The 15,774-nt window shown below is 33.7% G+C and overlaps 1 protein-coding gene across 2 annotated transcripts in view; it reads left to right on the plus strand.

Moving 5' to 3' along the window:
* Positions 1-14,407, plus strand: part of LOC124540367 (dual specificity protein phosphatase CDC14A-like) — a 41,245-nt gene extending 26,838 nt beyond the window's left edge. For both annotated transcript variants that reach the window (XM_047117866.1, XM_047117867.1), the window contains exons 3-8: positions 6,021-6,280; positions 7,915-8,121; positions 8,364-8,682; positions 9,423-9,561; positions 10,003-10,177; positions 10,813-14,407. In XM_047117866.1, the coding sequence (XP_046973822.1) occupies positions 6,021-6,280; positions 7,915-8,121; positions 8,364-8,682; positions 9,423-9,561; positions 10,003-10,177; positions 10,813-11,796 (2,084 nt within the window). In that variant the 3' untranslated portion in view covers positions 11,797-14,407. The remainder of the gene's footprint in view (positions 1-6,020; positions 6,281-7,914; positions 8,122-8,363; positions 8,683-9,422; positions 9,562-10,002; positions 10,178-10,812) is intronic.
* The last annotated feature ends 1,367 nt before the right edge of the window (positions 14,408-15,774 follow it).

Consider the following 15,774-nt stretch of genomic DNA (forward strand, 5'->3'; position numbering starts at 1 on the left):
TATTCCCTTTACTATTGTTAGCTCGTCGACTCAGCCTCCTCCAACTAATGCTGCTGAACACCTACTCATCGAAATAACTCTTTCTCTCACCAAAATTCTTCTCGGCGTATTTTATATTCCCTCTCTACATATTGATTATTTTTCTGCATTCGAAAGTTTATTAATTAATTTGTCTCCCTTATATAGTCATACCATAATTATGGGTGACTTTAATACATGTCTCCTTAAAGGTGACAACCGATGCAGAAAGCTAAACTCTGTAATTGAAGCGTGCAACCTACACATTTTGCCTCTCTCGGCCACTCATAACCCCCCTAACTGTGTCCCTTCACTTCTTGATCTTATTATAGTGTCATCTCCAGATTTTGTCCTCACGCACGGCCAATTTGAGGCTGATGCTTTTTCGAATCATGATCTGATTTTTGTTTCATACAAAGTTCGTCCTCCTAAAGCAAAATCGAGAATACTTCTGCGGCGTAGTTTTGGTGGAATGGATAAAGAACGTCTTACTGAGGATGCTCGCAAAATTAATTGGTCAGCTGTAGTCGATGCCAGCTCAGTCGACTTAAAAGTTGACATGTTTAATTCTTGTCTGACTGGTCTCTATGATAATCATGCTCCGGTTAGACCTATTAAAATTAAACACTTACCAGCGCCTTGGCTATCTGAGGAATTAAAAAGTCTAATTGCGAAAAAAGCTATGGCTAAAAGTAAATTAAAATCTGATGCATGTGACAAAAACCGTATTAAATATAATAAAATCCGGAATCGCTGCAATACATCGTGTAGAGATGCGCAACGACGCCACATTCATAAATCAGTCGAAAACGGCGACCCAGCTAAAGTTTGGAAATTCCTCGAATCGTTTGGAATTGGCAAATCATCTCATAATTCTCTTCACCGTAACATTGACATAGAGTCTCTTAATAAGCATTTTTCTTCATCTGACGTTATTGACAACGCAGAAAAAGAGCGGACGTTAAATATTCTTTCTTGTTTGCCAACCTTTGACTATCCACCGTTTAATTTCATTCCTTTCACCGAATGTGATGTTAAGAAGAGCATAGTGTCCATCTCTTCTAATGCCGTGGGCGACGACGGCGTTGGCCGTAATATGATTGTACCTATCCTTGAAACTATTGCTCCTGTTATTACTCATATCCTTAATGAATCCATCACTTCCTCAAAGTTCCCCGATGCCTGGAAAGTAGCCCGTATTATTCCACTCCCCAAAAAGGCTAATTCTATGAACTACACTGATTTTCGTCCTATCTCCATCCTTCCATTCCTTTCCAAAGTTCTAGAAAAACTAGTGCTCCAGCAATTAATAACATTCCTAAATAGGCACAGCCTTCTTAATCCACTCCAATCTGGCTTTCGCTCCGGTCATAGTACGGTCACAGCGCTCGTGAAAATTACCGACGACATTAGATTGGGCATGGATAATAAACAACTTACAGTGCTGACATTGTTAGATTTTAGCAATGCTTTCGGTACTGTCAACTTTGACATCTTATTGAGTTTGCTGCGTTCTCTTAACATATCTCCATCGGTGTTTGGCTGGTTTCAGAGTTATCTTAGAGGCAGAAGGCAACGTGTTCAGGTAGACGAGACATTTTCGTCTTGGTGTGAAGTACGTGCTGGAGTGCCTCAGGGTGGCGTGTTGTCTCCTATTCTCTTTACTATTTTCATTAATTCTATTACTCAAAAGATTTCTTCTCTCTACCACATGTATGCAGATGATCTCCAGCTTTATACCCAGTCAACCTTGGATAACTTGCCCAGCGCTATCGCTGCCATTAATGATGACCTGGTTACAATCAGTGATTGGAGCAAGTGTTATGGTTTAAAGATCAATCCATCAAAATCACAGGCCATTATTATTGGCAGTGCTGCTATGATTTCAAGAGTTGACTGGAGAAACGTTCCTACGATTATATTAGATAATTGTACTATACCATATAGTTCTACGGTAAAAAATCTCGGTATACATCTAGATTCTACACTTTCATGGTCACATCAGTTAAATGTAGTCAGCAGGAAAATGTTTTCGGCGATGGGCTCTCTACGACGTCTCCGTTCCTTTCTTCCTATTTCCACCAAGACTATGTTAGCACATTCTCTACTTCTATCTATTCTCGATTATGCAGACGCAAGCTATCTAGATTTAAATGAGGACCAATTAAATAAACTTGAGCGTCTTCAAAATCTAGCTATACGGTTCATATTTGGCTTACGCAAATATGACCATGTCTCTGAATTTCGTACTCAGCTCAAGTGGTTACCTATTCGTTTTCGCCGGAATCTACATATTGTTTGTCTTCTGTACTGTGTGTTATTCAATCCTCACTCACCTATTTATTTGAAAGAAAAATTTAAATTTTTGAATTCTCGCAATGTTATTAATTGTTGTTACGGACACAACATGAACTTACGTTCATCTGAAAATTTACTTTTAAATCCACCTGTGCAGAAAACAATTTTTTCCAAAAAATCTTTTACGGCTGAGGCTACTCGATTGTGGAATGCCCTCCCGCTTAATATCAAATCTGCAACCTCTTTAACATTATTTAAAACTAAAGTTATTAATTATTACCTCACACTCTCACACTGAATGGCGACTAGATACCATTTGTTATTTGTATATATCTGTATATTTACATGTTTTTATGTATGACTCTATGTATATATGTATGTATAAATGTATTTATGTACCTAGCTATATGTATGTAGTAGTTTATTTATGTATTATATTATTTGTATCTATGCATGTAGTCTATTTTACACCACCTACCATTTCTCTGTTGGCTACTACTCCATATCACCTCGGTTGTCTGGAAGAAATCGCTTTAAAGCGATAAGACCGCCAGTTGTACCATCTATTTTTTTTTATGTGTTCTTACTTATCTGTTTAATTAGTGGTGTACAATAAAGTGTTTAAATAAATAAAAAATAAATAAAATATAATATTATAAGGATGATAAGCATAATGTGATCTTTATTTCGAATTAATAATAATTGTTAATATGTATTAATCTAACATACCTATGATACGTCAGATTTCTAATTAATTGCTAAAAACTACGTTAAAAACGTTTTCACAAAAATGCCGAGAAATAGGTATTCAATTATAAAATTAAATTTATATGTTACGTGTGGATCATTTATACATTATTATATTTACTTATAATATGTAATAACCACGACTATCTTTTTATACACCAAACTTACTACGAAATTTTAATTTTTAAAGAGATTCCGTTACAGAAAACTTTAGGTTATGATCATCTAAATTGCGATGCGAGGTTAAGACGTGCAATTATGCATCGTATTTATATGCAATATACAACATATTACATAATAGGCAATATTTTATGTACATAATAAAAGTTATATATAAAATGTACGAAGTGAAAAAAGGTAATAATAGTAAGATATTTGCGAAAGATTATTTTTAGAGAAATCTATCTTTTATAAAAATAAGTTAGTACTTTTTTTTTAGCTTTGCTAAGCCGGGGCGGTTAGCTAACAACATAGTATGCATATTTTAATAATCTTTACATTTTATACCGAAATCTTTATGCGCTAATTGGCAAGCAAAACTTGACACAAATACTGTCTGATTACTGAATGTAGAATACATTGTTCAAGGAGACGTAATTTAATGATACAAAACATATGTTACACTTGAGTTATTTTATATTAATTTAGAAAATTATGAGCCCATTATATGAGCCTAAATAAATGATCAAAGGTTTTAATGAGCCCCAATAACAATGTTTTGTATATTTTTCAGTATTCAGCTATAAATTTATTCTCTCGACGATACTAATAAATATTGGAAGTTATCCAAATAAGTCACGGTTTAAATCTTGTTTTATTTCTTATTTGATAGCAACGATCTGTCTTACAACTGATCCGTCAAATATGGTCTGGTCTTGACGGATACGTTTTTAAGTTTATTTATTATTCAATTGATTCTGTATTTTTAAAATATGCGTCTGGATGTTTCGTACTTTTGTCTGTTTAATTTATTTTCCATTGAATTGGATACCTACAATTTAAAATAAAATAAAAACTGGTTTTTAGGATAAAATGCGACCAATTGGAAAGAACATAGGACGTATAATGACGTTAGTTTTAAGGTAATAGTGAATTAAAATCACTTTTTTTGACGTCGTTTATAAAAACGAATCAAATGATTTTTTTGCCAATTCTTCTTCCTTATATTCCGAACCGAAGGTAGCTTTATTAATAAATTCAATATTTTTATTTCATATTAAATTCAGGATTGAATTGTCATATTTCAGGATCGATTATCCTAAAATATGACGATACAATCGCTTTATGCAATTAACAGTAATATATTAAAATATGAAATAAAAAAAATACATAAGAACTTTTTCATGAATCGTTGCGAAATCTCATTAAGAGTCAATCTCGCTGAACAGTAAAAATTCAATATCACGAAGCGGAGCTGGTATAATGAAGACCAATAGCCCACTCACATGCAATAGCGTATTCTATTTCAGGAAAAATTTCAATTGTATATTAAAGAGCTTCTAATATTTCATAAACATGATATGGGGACTCGTGCGTGAAATCGAATACGGCTACTGTTTATTTATTTAAGGTTCGTTTGACAATGTAATCAATTTTAAACAGCATCACAATCAGTAGGAAAAATATTATTGGAATATATATACAAACTATGTTACTCAGTTGATATAATATTTACTTGGTGCTTTGTTAAGCTCTGAGTGAGTACCACTGCACGGCATACAGCATTACTACATATTGTTGATTTACGGTTTGAGTGAGCTATGACGTAGGAATTATTAATATTTCTTACGGCGTCTATGGACGGTGTTGACCACTTAGCCTATTTGCCTACCTGTATGATAAATTTATATATTGATTTATATCCCTTTTGGTTTGCATTTAAAGCTTTTTGTCCTGTGACTCTTTTTGGTCATCCCATTAGAATATTAGAGAAGTTAGTATAGGGTGCTTATGTTTTGTACCCACATGTGTTCAGTGTAATATATGTATCAGTAAGTATCGCTTGAGACCGCTTTTGCCGAAATTGTTCGGATAAAGTTTCTTACTTTTTGTTTAGAAATTGCAGATAAATTTATCTATCATTAATATAGATGAGATATTGTTGTAAACATACGTTCTTCACTTGATATCTTCCCGCAAGCTTTTAATAATTTCCTATATTAATATATAATAATAAGTCTTAATGTTTGTAGATGTCATTAATTTTCCAAAACATTTTATCGAAAAACTACTTACATAAATAAAATATGAACTAGCTATTTATAAAGAGAAGGTTTTCGACATGACATTTATTTAACCTTTAGAAGTTTAATTTAATTTCACCTTACTATTTGTAGCTCACCTAGCAATTAAATTTTAAATCAGTATTACTCAACGAATTGACCTAAAATTTGAAGAACCCTTTTGCGGTGGTAATACGATCTTGTCGACATCTAAGTCTAGATGCTTCATGTCCAACGCCTGTGACTGGAAAAAGTACAGTGACGGCTAGTGCATTATCAAAATATTCTTAACGAGGTAACTTTCGTTTAAAATTAGCGTGTTTTATCCACTGGACTCGTCATTATCGCTTGTGTGATTAGTAACAAGCGTTTATATTATTGTCAAAGAAAATCGACATAAGGTTCATAACATCAACAAGATAATATCAACTGGTGTTTTCTCTTTATTGATATATTTTGCACCAATGACGTTGTGTCCCATCATCAAGGCTTAAAACTTAACATGCTCTATATTATGAGTGTTGATAAAAATATAGTATTTATTGGCTTAAATATATGTAATACTAGCGATCAGACCCGGCTTCGTACGGGTGTAATACTAATATGTACTAAATAATTGTCAATTTTTTACCATACTTATCTATAGGCAAAACTACGTCCAGCAGTCATTTTGTGTTTTGTTATTCCATGTCAAATACGTTTTGAAAGATTAAATACCTATATTGTTCTTTCCAGATAGATTGTACTTCGCAACACTGAAAACGGGATACAAGCCCAAACCAACACGCAACAGCAAATATTTCCACATAGAAGATGACATTGTATACGAGAACTTTTACTTCGACTTCGGTCCCTACCACCTCTGCCACCTTTATCAGTTCTGCAATCGTCTCAATGAGGAGTTGGAGAAGAATCCGAAGAAGAAGATTGTGTTTTACACCAGCAACAATGAGACTCTTCGACTCAACGCAGCTTACCTCATCGGAAGTTATCAGGTATAGTAGAACACTGGGCAAGATTTGAAACTTAAAGCCCTGGACTTAAACTCAATTTCTAAGAAGCAACCCTGTGTTTGGAGGTTGGTTGTGCTGCTAAGAAGTAGGTAGCCATAACAGTATAGCCGTTTATTGTACATCTGAACTCTCTTAAATTGTGTCTCTGTTAAATTGCACTAAGTTGTGCCCTATATCAGATCGAAATCTTTTAGGACGACATCATCTATCGATGCTTTTTATTACTGTACCTTTATGGAATGGGGGGTTTTTTATTAGCGAACGACAAACTACAATATAATATTTATTGAAATTATTATCGATACATACTTATTTATGCACACCCTTTTCGTTCCAAATATTAAAGACTTTACACTGCATTATAATTAGGGCCTGTGCACACGGCATAAGAAATGACAATCAGCTCCATAATAATTCGTAATTATTATTATGCGTAAAAAATATTAGGGCCTGTGCACACGACACAATACTAATGTCAATCAGCTTATGCTATTATGCGTAAAAAATAACTGTTGTAATACTATAATTTGAACGACACTTCCTAGCGTTAGGTACTAGAAAAACATAATCTCGTTATCTAAAATAACTAGACGGTACATTTATCGATGCGGCAGACCTCACTCCAGCTCGCTGGTTTGTTGTTTCTTTAAAGCTTAACATTTTTTTGCATTTGCTTATCGTTCTGAATACTTTAAATATGACATCCGTGAACATAAGTTAATGCATGGTCGACATCTTTATGTATTTTTGAATACCCATATACATATGTAAATGTAATATGACAAGGACAAGTATTATTTGCGTTAATGTTACCTATTGATCATTAAGAGGAAACTGAAAAAACAAACCTAGGCCTATCAAATCACAGTTTCAACCCACTATGAGTATTGGACAAATAGGACTGAAGAACATCATAATCATCATCAATGCTATTCCTATAAGTACCTACATAAACACATTCGATTTCAACTAGTTATTATATATCCCACAAATTCCTCCTATCCGTTCAGTATGAAGAATTTTATTCCACCACACTGACCGTCGTGCTGTCTATAAGCGTCAGTCAAAATTTAATTCGAAACATTCAAGTTTTTTTGGATTCTGGGCCCATGATTGACTAGGTAAAGGTACCTAAACAACTTTGACCTTGAATTTCATTCTTCATGATATAATGGATCTAAATCTAAAATAAACTACGGTATCGATATGGTCTCGTCAGAAAAATGTTTTTGAATTTGAAATCGTATGATAAATGAAAGTAGATTTCAGAATGAATTACTGTATTATAAATGAAGACATTTCAATTGGAAATGTTTTGTACCGCATAAGATAATAGAACTCTTAAAAAATCGAATGAGATATGCAAATAAGAGTTTTGTTTACCTTTTCTCCTGCTATGAGAATGTAGTATAAATAAATGTGCCTGTATCGCTTTTCTGGTACAGAATTATATTGAAATAGTTGTGGCTTGAGTCGTTTGTCTTTTCCTGGAGTTTAAGTACATATCAAACCAAATTTCATCAAAATCGGTTTAGTGGTTTGACCGTGAAACCCTAAAAGACAGATATACTTTGACATTTATTATATTGGTATTCATTGTAGTAATTATTTTGTAGATAATATACTTGGGCGGATCCCCGGCCGCGGTGTACAAGCAGCTTACCGAAGGTTCGTGGTCGCTTCTCAGCTTCCGAGACGCGTCAGGCGGACCTCCTCTCTTTGACATATCGTTGTTGGACGTGTTGCACGGAATGAAAGTCGCTCACGACGCTAAATTCTTCGACTTCGAACATTTTGATGCTGAACAGTATTTGTTTTATGAGGTATGTGTGCGGTCTTTTATGTGAAATTACTTCTTAAGTCTTAAAGATCCCCAAATTTCACGAAGTATTATTGCTACAGCAAATAATTAAACTTTGATGCTTATCAATAAAGTAATTAGTTTCCCACGATTGTAATTATAAATTAACATTTAAAGTACTTAAATTACAAGCTCAGAATATTTTAATCATATATGGTCATTTTATTTTAAACAATACAACTGATCATCCTCAATTCTTTCCAGAAAGTTGAAAATGGCGATCTCAATTGGATAGTTCCAGCTAAAATGCTGGCGTTTTCCGGACCTCATCATAGATCTCGTCTCGATCGCGGTTACCCCCTCCACAGCCCAGAGCACTACCACGAATACTTTAAAAAACATAACGTGACGACTATTGTTAGACTCAATAAGAAATCATACGATGCTAAGCAATTTACCACCCATGGTTTCGAACACAGAGAGTTATTCTTCGTCGATGGCTCGGTACCGTCTGATCTGATAGTGAACCGGTTCATTCGAATCGCCGAAGCAGCTAAGGGAGCAGTCGCCGTACACTGTAAAGGTAAACTTTAAAACTTTTATAATAAACCGTTGATCTTGTGATCAATACTATAGTCTGTTCGCGTTAAGAATGCAGTGAGTTGTCATTGTTTACCGGCTTTACTCCGCCCACTGACCAATCAAATCTTTTTTAACAGCAGGGTGAAGGTGTATGCATATTTGTGTTAAAATTCCAACAAATTGTTTTTGTTTTAAAGACTAAGTATAATGAATTTAAAAAATACACATTAAAGTTAAAAATCGAAATTAAGTCATTAATATTTTAATCACTATTACTAGTGTAGTCGTTAAGAGTTCCATAACATCATCTAAATCCCACATGGCATTTTTTTTTTTGTAAGACGTGGTCGCAGCATTTCTCGCACGTTTATTTTTTAATAAACAAAATTCTTAACACTATACAATCGTTTGCGAATCTTGCCATCACGATGTAGAAATTTACATATTTTGACATAATGTCATCTAGTAGCTATAGGTAACATTAATTATTACTTGTACAGCTTGAATAAATTAAATATAAATATATGAATTTAAATTATAAATATATCAGTTAATAATTAATTAAATGTGAACTTGACTTTGTAATTTGAAAAGATTTGATTGGTCAAAGGGGGCGGAGTCAGGCCGGTAAACAATGACAACTCACTGCATTCTTAACGCGAACAGACTATAAACATATAGTACATTTATAAAGGCACATTATTAAATTATAGTAAATATAATCAAGGTTGATTTTCCCAGCTGGTCTTGGCAGAACTGGCACACTGATCGCCTGCTACATGATGAAGCATCACGGATTCACAGCTCGGGAAGCTATCGCGTGGCTCAGGGTGTGTCGGCCTGGATCAGTTATTGGACACCAGCAGTGGTTTTTGGAGAAGTGAGTATTCGCTGATTATATTCGATGAGCCAACCTCCACAATCCACTATGAACCAAAATACAATATTTTAATAATCGTTACATAATATAAAACAAAGTCGCTTACCGCTGTCTGCACTGTGTAATCTTTGATCTTTAAAATTGCGCAAAATTTTGAAGCGTTTTTTTAAATAGATAGATTGATTCAAGAGAAAGGTTTATAATCTTTCTGTACTTATAGGTAACTGTTATTATTGTTAGACATTCCGCAGTATATTTAGTGCGAAACCGGGGCGGGTAGCTAGTTATAACATGATTTATTAAACAGTTATAAAAATATAACAAACAATTTTCATAATATTGTATAAAGGTTACGTTTTGGTTCACTATGAGCCACAATGTAAATAACGATAAAATTTTTGTATATATTTTTTATAAGTACAAGTTTCATGTTATTCCCAGTATTCAGCCGCGAATGCACGCCCTGGGCGAGGCGTATCGTCGTCGACTCAACATCACGTCGTTTCCGGTGTTCACTCGCGGCATTTACAGCGACCTGCCGCCCGAGCCCGTCAAGGCTATCGAGGACAAACCCGTCTCATTACAGTCCATTCTGAACAACAGAAACGCTAATAAGGTATATTTTTCTAGATATACATAGTAATAGTCACTAAATGGTACACCTTCATCCTCATCATCAGACTCTATCCCAATCTTATTTAGGAGTCGAGATGGCCCAGTGGGTAGAACGCGTGCATCTTAACCGATGATTGCGGGTTCAAACCCAGGCAAGCACCGCTGATTCATGTGCTTAATTTGTCTTTATAATTTATCTCGTGCTCAGCGGTGAAGGAAAACATCGTGAGGAAACCTACATGTGTCAAATTTCATAGAAATTCTGCCACATGTGTATTCCACCAACCCGCATTGGAACAGCGTGGTGGAATATGTTCCAAACCTTCTCCTCAAAAGGAGAGGAGGCCTTTAGCCCAGCAGTGGGAATTTACAGGCTGTTGTTGTTGTTGTTGTATTTAGGATTGGTGCAGTACATCCTCTTCCATACTTCTCTGTCTGACGTCAACTCATAATTAATATGTTTAAATTCGCTAAACACTACAGAAGAGTACATATTCTTAATAAATATTGTTATAAAAAAATTACGCAAAGGAACAATATGGTTATTTATTTATACGATAAATACTTGCAGATATTTACGTTAATTAATTACTTTCTTAATTATATTATTCAATAAGTGTGACGTTTTGATTACAGTTGGATAACGCGAACGTTCTAAACGCCAACGAAACGGACTCAGAAAATAACGTGACATCGGTGATCGGTAAATATAAGACAACCGCCACGCCAATGCTGCCCACAAAGACCGTATTCACGCCCAAACTGAACTACATGATGCCGACAAACAACATCAGAAATGCCAACAATACCAACCTAAAGCCCCAACCGAGAATATTAAACGCTTCGCTCAAGTCCCACTATGCGTCGAAGACGTCGACATTCCCGCCAACAAGAAGTGCCAATTCACAAGCGAAACTGACGGGAGTCAAGCCCCCTTTCACAGGTAAGAACAGCTTCCACGGCCAACGCGCCAATCTGGCCAGACCCACACTCGCCTACTCGCACACCGGTAGCCCCGTCAAGACCTTCACGCGGAAGGCCATGTCCGTCTCCAAGATCACGACCAACGACTCCGCAGTGGTGACCACGCTCACCAATGTCACGTCCACCTTGTCAGCTTTGACTGAAAACTGTCATTTGAACGGGAAGAATCGTCTACCGTCAGAACCGAATCTGAAGAACGCAGCTCAAGTAAAAACGACAGCCAACAACGTGACAGTTAGAAAAAAGTTAATAGTGAGGTCGAATTCAATCTCACGCAAGAAGCTTCCGAAGAGTCATACAAAAAATGGCCTCGAGGCGTCACAGGACCTCTCGTCGAGCGATACGAATATAACCAATATATCCGCTGACTCCCTCGACACGCCGTTCCGTTTCAGACGGAAAAGGGACAAATCGAAGACTCCCGAGCCGATGGACTGCATATCCAATTCGGTGATAACGGCCGACGTAACGCCCGACAACTACGAGGAGACAGGCAACTCTCAAGGGAACAAGTTGTACAAGATCAAAGCGTTGCGGAAAAAGTGTCCCGCGTTCGGAGTCAGCTTGCTCAAAAAGGACGGCATACAGACCCGGTCGAGTAGTTGTGCGAGTAGCTCGACCGTCAAGAAGAAATGATCCTATCGGTGTTCAAGTGTACTCGTACGTAATAGAATTTCTAATAGATGTCTAGAGTGCATAGCACTTTTACCGTAACTTTGATGGATTTGTTTAGATTCTAATGCCGTGTACGCACGTACGAAGAAATGTGTTGCGATAATTACATACACATACCACCAACGAACATCGGACGCTGTCAAACATGTTCGATATTTAAAATTTATACGTTATGTATGGACAGAAAAAATGACGGTAGTTCACGAATTCGAGTCGAACTATGCTCGCATTCGTGTGCTAACTTACGTCCAAACGTATGAACCAAGTATTCATGTTCGATGCATACTCAGTCTTCGTTTCCTCACGTGCATACTCAGCCTAATACGTCTCGTGACTGAATTAATTTGTACTAAACTCATATCAAACCCTGGTAACAAGTTCTCTATATAGTTAAGTATAAATCCAAACAGATCGATCAACTTTTATTATGTAGACCTTACGTCCTTAGACCCCGTAAGATGAGCCTAAATGTTTATAGTTATTGTGAAATTGTTTACATTATAAAACGAAATCTTATTGTAGATTGTTTAGTATTTTTAAATGTAACTTTTATAAATTATAATCTGTTGAATCATGTTAGTACTGTCATTAGGAGAAGTGTAAATCGATTTTTACATTAGTCTAAATAATTGACCGTCTTAGGTTTAAGAGTAACAATTTGTTTTTTGTAATTTTATTTAATTACAAAGTGATCGTTATATGCCATTATCGTTTTGCTTCTATTGAGCTTCCAGTTGTTTATATTGATTGAATTTACATACAATATAATTTGTATATACTATTTCATAATCAGAATACTATATGCATATTACAAAACAGCTCAGATTATAAATGTTTTCTTTTTATTGCTTTATTCATATTTTATGTACATTACTTTATATTTTTATATATGTATCTATAATTCATATAAATTGAATGAATAACTAAGTCTTATCTTAGAAACATAATAAAATTTTACTGTGTTATACTTTGTAGGTAAATGTTATTATTATGGTCAGTCTATTCCGATCAATAGTTCTTTTGATTAATACACAGATTATATTATTTTTTACACCGCGTCAATTTTAGAAGTAGTTGTACGACATTGTACTCAAATTCCAGTAATACAAAGCCAAATTTAGTTTTCTTCAAAACAAGTAACAACCATTACATACACATAGACACACACATACACTCACATATACACACATAATACGCTCGCAGATATAATAATAATGTCATTTTAAGAGATTCCCGCTAAGACGCCCATAAATAACAGAGACTTGGTAAAATTAAACTTAGTATAATATCGTAGACGACTGTACCACAAACATTTCACTTTGTATGCTATCGCTAATAATCGCCCGGAAAAGAGTTCAAGTGTGGTAACACTGCCTCCTTTCAAACTCAGGGTTTCTAATAGAAAAACACATTTATTTTAAACCTCTTGATCTGTAGTACAAGCTAGTCACAACACAATTGAAGCTGTTTAAATATGAACCACATCTAACTGATGTATTTGATTCAGATGAATATAAAGTTTTTAGACCAAGGAATACTTCTGACTGTAACGTTATAATATCTTTAAAAAAAAGTGATTTTTTTCACTTTTGTTTATATGTTATAAATAATATTTCGACGATGTCACAAATAACTAGTGTTTTTATGTAAAGGCATAATGCAATATAGTTTGTAATGTATTTCGTTCCATTACGTTGCAATACGGAATTTTATAGAAATGTTGTAATGTAGAATCTAGGTATTTTTAAATATATTTTTTATGAAATAACAATATATTTATTAATAACGGTCTTTTTCAACGAGTGATGGATAGTTATAACTGTAGGAATTGATTTTATTTCATTAACAATGCCTAAATATTTAGTATTGACCTACCTAATGAATGTTGTCTAATAAATAGCCTTTTTTGCTGTTGTATAATAATAGAACATATAGAACTCGTAAAAACTAGTGGTTTCCTTTAAAAATATATTAATGATTTCTATTTTTTGAATATTGTATCTTCCATTTGTTAAAAGTAGAACTCATTACTTTTAGAAATATCAAAACAAATACTTGTGCTTTGTTACATAAAAAAAAAAAAAAAAACAATTTATATCTATTATGTCAAAAAACATTTGACATCAAATGACAGTGTAACAAGCAATAAGAATTATTTTAAATACTTTGACACAGGCACATTGAAAAAAAAAGTTTTTTTTTCTTTTTAACTTTCCTCTTTTAGCATTCCTTAATTTAGATTTTTCTTGTAATTGATATCACGTTAGTGTTAATGTATGTCACGATCACTCAGTACCATTCAAAGGATCTGTAAAAAAGTTATGAATTAATCAATTTTTACCTCGACTGTACATCAGTGATTTATATAGCAAATGTTGTTAGCAATACACGAATTTATAGTATCATATCAAATTTGTAAACTCAGTGTTTCCAACTCGCCTCTTGTATATAATTGAATCAGCTGCATTACAAGACTGTATGCCATTATTGTATTAGACTTATCGTATAAGTGTTTGACTGTAATCGCAATCACAGTTTTTAACTTCAAATTGTTTGTGTTGCTGTTTTTTTCGATTTTCAACCGACTTCCAAAAGGAGGAGGTTATCAATTCGTCTGTATTTTTAATCATAAGTGACTTAGTAATTACTAAGTCACTTAGTATAAGGATCTAAATAATGACTTACACTGGTGAAAGATTTTCACATATATTAAATGACCCAATAAACTTTTTTAAAGCGCTTTCTTGAAATAAATGGAAGAGAAAACATAATCACTGTAATTATGTCGGATTTGTTTAATTTCAGAATAAATATTTATATATATACATATTATAATTGAATATAGATGTTTAACCTCAGTCTATTAATTCTAAGTATTAGGTTGTGTTCAGACTTGTGTATTTGATACTGTTTTTTTCAATTTAGATATTGTAATGTACTAAAATTACACTGATCTTCCTTAAAGTCACCGATTCTTGCCACAGAATATGCCCCCGAGCAGAATAAAGACAAATAAATATTCATACAAAATTATAACAAGGTTTATTTAGTTTACCAAACAAAATAAATATCTAACATTAGTGCCGATGTAGTCCACACTGTTAAAAATATAGCGTTCTCCCTCTAACTTGGAGGTATAAAAGGGATAGCAAGTGTTAGATTGTTCTGTTAAAATAGTTGAAATATTATACACAAAAGAATCCGCTTATATGTTGTATCTTAAAATTATATACGGCATCCATGTTCATATGTTCTGAAGCAACTATTAAAATGTATTTGATATGTTTATGTTGTTTCTTGTGAAGCTGGAATTAACTAGATTATATGTATGGTAATTTTAAAAATAGATTACCTATTTAATTTGTCGCAAAATAACTTAAGTCCATCTTGTCTTTATTATTATTATCCTATACCCAAAGTACTGTTGTGCCACAGCTTTAGCAAATGTCAGCACAGACTTCCATAAAGGCATGAATAAAGAAATAAATGTATGTATATCTACTCGATTGCAGTTAAACGGTAGCTTTGAAAATTTATCGTTTTATTTTTATAAACATAACTAGTATTGAAGAAATATATTGTATTTTATAATAGTATTTCATGTTTGTAAATATATAATTATATTTTTTTTTTTTCGATGCAATTATATCCATTATTATTTCAAATACTAATTGGTATGATTGCATTTTTTCTAGAAAACTTAATTAAAGTTTAATTGGTGTTTATATATTAAAATCACAATTCATTTATTTTATCATATCATTTACCTGCCTTATATATCAATTAACGGTTGTGTAATTTTTATGTTATTTAAATGCTTTGCAATAATTTCGAATAACTGTCAATCTGTACCAGTGTGATTTAATCATTTTTTTTTTTTTTTAATTGTATCATTTGGTGCGGCGAAGAGCGAAACGGATAAGGGACCAGATTGTTAGA

The sequence above is a fragment of the Vanessa cardui genome, chromosome 25, assembly GCF_905220365.1.
Source record: "Vanessa cardui chromosome 25, ilVanCard2.1, whole genome shotgun sequence".
Taxonomy (NCBI): domain Eukaryota; kingdom Metazoa; phylum Arthropoda; class Insecta; order Lepidoptera; family Nymphalidae; genus Vanessa; species Vanessa cardui.